This window comes from Primulina huaijiensis, unplaced genomic scaffold (genome assembly GCF_012295235.1).
Source record: "Primulina huaijiensis isolate GDHJ02 unplaced genomic scaffold, ASM1229523v2 scaffold206754, whole genome shotgun sequence".
NCBI lineage: Eukaryota > Viridiplantae > Streptophyta > Magnoliopsida > Lamiales > Gesneriaceae > Primulina > Primulina huaijiensis.
The window spans coordinates 1-1,944 of NW_027354595.1; the positions used below are offsets into that span (position 1 = coordinate 1).

General features: G+C 40.6%; 1 protein-coding gene across 1 annotated transcript; it reads left to right on the plus strand.

The window, feature by feature from the left end:
- Nucleotides 1-474: 474 nt before the first annotated feature.
- On the plus strand, nucleotides 475-1,941 carry LOC140966494 (gibberellin 20 oxidase 2-like; the record flags this gene model as incomplete). The annotated part of the gene is made up of 3 exons (XM_073426763.1): nucleotides 475-1,187; nucleotides 1,408-1,729; nucleotides 1,906-1,941. Coding segments are annotated over exons 1-3 (900 nt in total), but the record flags the coding sequence as incomplete, so codon positions are not given.
- Between the last annotated feature and the right edge of the window lie 3 nt (nucleotides 1,942-1,944).

Here is a 1,944-nt window from a genome sequence, read left to right on the forward strand (position 1 = left end):
CACACACACACACACACACACACACACACATATATATATGGTTTTGATATGATGCACACTCACCGTGCATATTTATGTAAGCATCGATGAGGTGACACTCACTTATTGGATGTGCAATTTTTTATATTTTATCATATCCAATAGATGAGTCTTGTCTCATCGGTACTCACATAAACGTGTACGTCAATATATATATATATATATTGAAGATGTCTATTAAAAAAATTAATTTTTCAGATAACCGGAGCATTATTATTTATATAGCACCCCTGCATTATAAGGTTAATTAATCATTCCTTGCTACCAAAAGAAACGCCAAAAGCCATCAGGGAATGCTCACCTTCCAAAATGGACCAAAGCATAATTTACTTAAAATTGGGGGGTCTCTTTTTGAAATAAAAGCCCTTAATTGCAAATAGCTACCTTTTGTTGTTTATGTTGGGGACACCACGAGGGAGACTATAAAGATTCCAAGATTTGTGCACCTATTTTCTTGAATGAGCGGCCTTGGCTTTTCCTCTATCACAACTCTTTGAATTCCCTCTTTTGTTCTCCTCTTCAAACAAATTTCCCCCCGATTCCGCTTCTTATATATTATCGTAAATCTGCGGTTCCGGTTATTCAGGTACTCTCGACACTTATGCAATGACGATAGAGTGCATGATCGAGAATAAATTTACACACATAGGCGGAGACCAGCAGGGAGAGTCACTCGTTTTCGACGCATCATTGCTACAACACCAGTCCAACATACCATCACAGTTTGTATGGCCCGATCACGAGAAGCCTAGCGCGAATCCCCCGGAGCTCAATGTTCCCCTCGTCGACTTCGGTGGCTTCCTCTCCGGTGACCCTATCGCCTCTACTAAAGCATCCGAGCTCGTGGGAGAGGCGTGCCGAAAGCACGGCTTCTTCCTAGTGGTGAATCATGGAGTTAACCCTAAACTTATATCGGATGCTCACCGTTACATGGATTGTTTCTTTGAGCAACCGCTTCATGAGAAGCAAAGGGCTCAAAGGAAACTCGGCGAGCATTGTGGTTATGCCAGTAGCTTCACGGGGAGATTTTCGTCGAAGCTACCGTGGAAAGAAACGCTCTCGTTTCACTATTCCGCGGAGAAGGAGTCATCGCACGTTGTGGAAGAGTACTTTCAAGGGACATTAGGCGACGATTTCCTACACTTAGGGTGAGTCCAAATGTTCCCATTTTTTAAGTTCTTGAATTTTCTTAAAGACAGGAAATGATTTGATACATGTCACCAGCATCGATCAATAATTGTTCTCTCACAATAATTAGTAAGACCATTCAATATATGCTCCCACTTTTTCGTTCATGTACCTACCACTTTTTAAAGTATCCTATCAAAATTCTCAATCATTAAGGTGTTGAACAAATAATTATTGCAGGGAAGTATACCAAGACTATTGTAATGCCATGAGCACACTATCTCTAGGGATCATGGAACTCCTGGGGATGAGCCTCGGGGTGAGCCCGAACCATTTCAAAGAATTCTTCGAAGAAAACGAATCGATAATGAGATTAAACTACTATCCACCGTGTCAAAAACCAGATCAGACACTTGGAACGGGACCTCACTGTGACCCTACATCACTAACCATTCTTCACCAAGACAAAGTGAGTGGACTACAAGTGTTCGTCGACGAAGAATGGCAATCGATTACTCCGAATTTCGATGCTTTCGTCGTCAACATAGGCGACACTTTCATGGTATATAACTAAGATCATTCATTCTAAATTTCTTTTGACTCATCTTTAGACCAGCTTACTATGTACAATGTACTAGTTATACATATGACCGAATGTGATACGTGAGTATATATGTTATAAGTTAAATGGATTGTTTACCTAATTAAAAAGAATTGTGTGATTGTTTTTTTGGACAGGCACTTACAAATGGGAGGTACAAAAGTTGCTTGCACAGG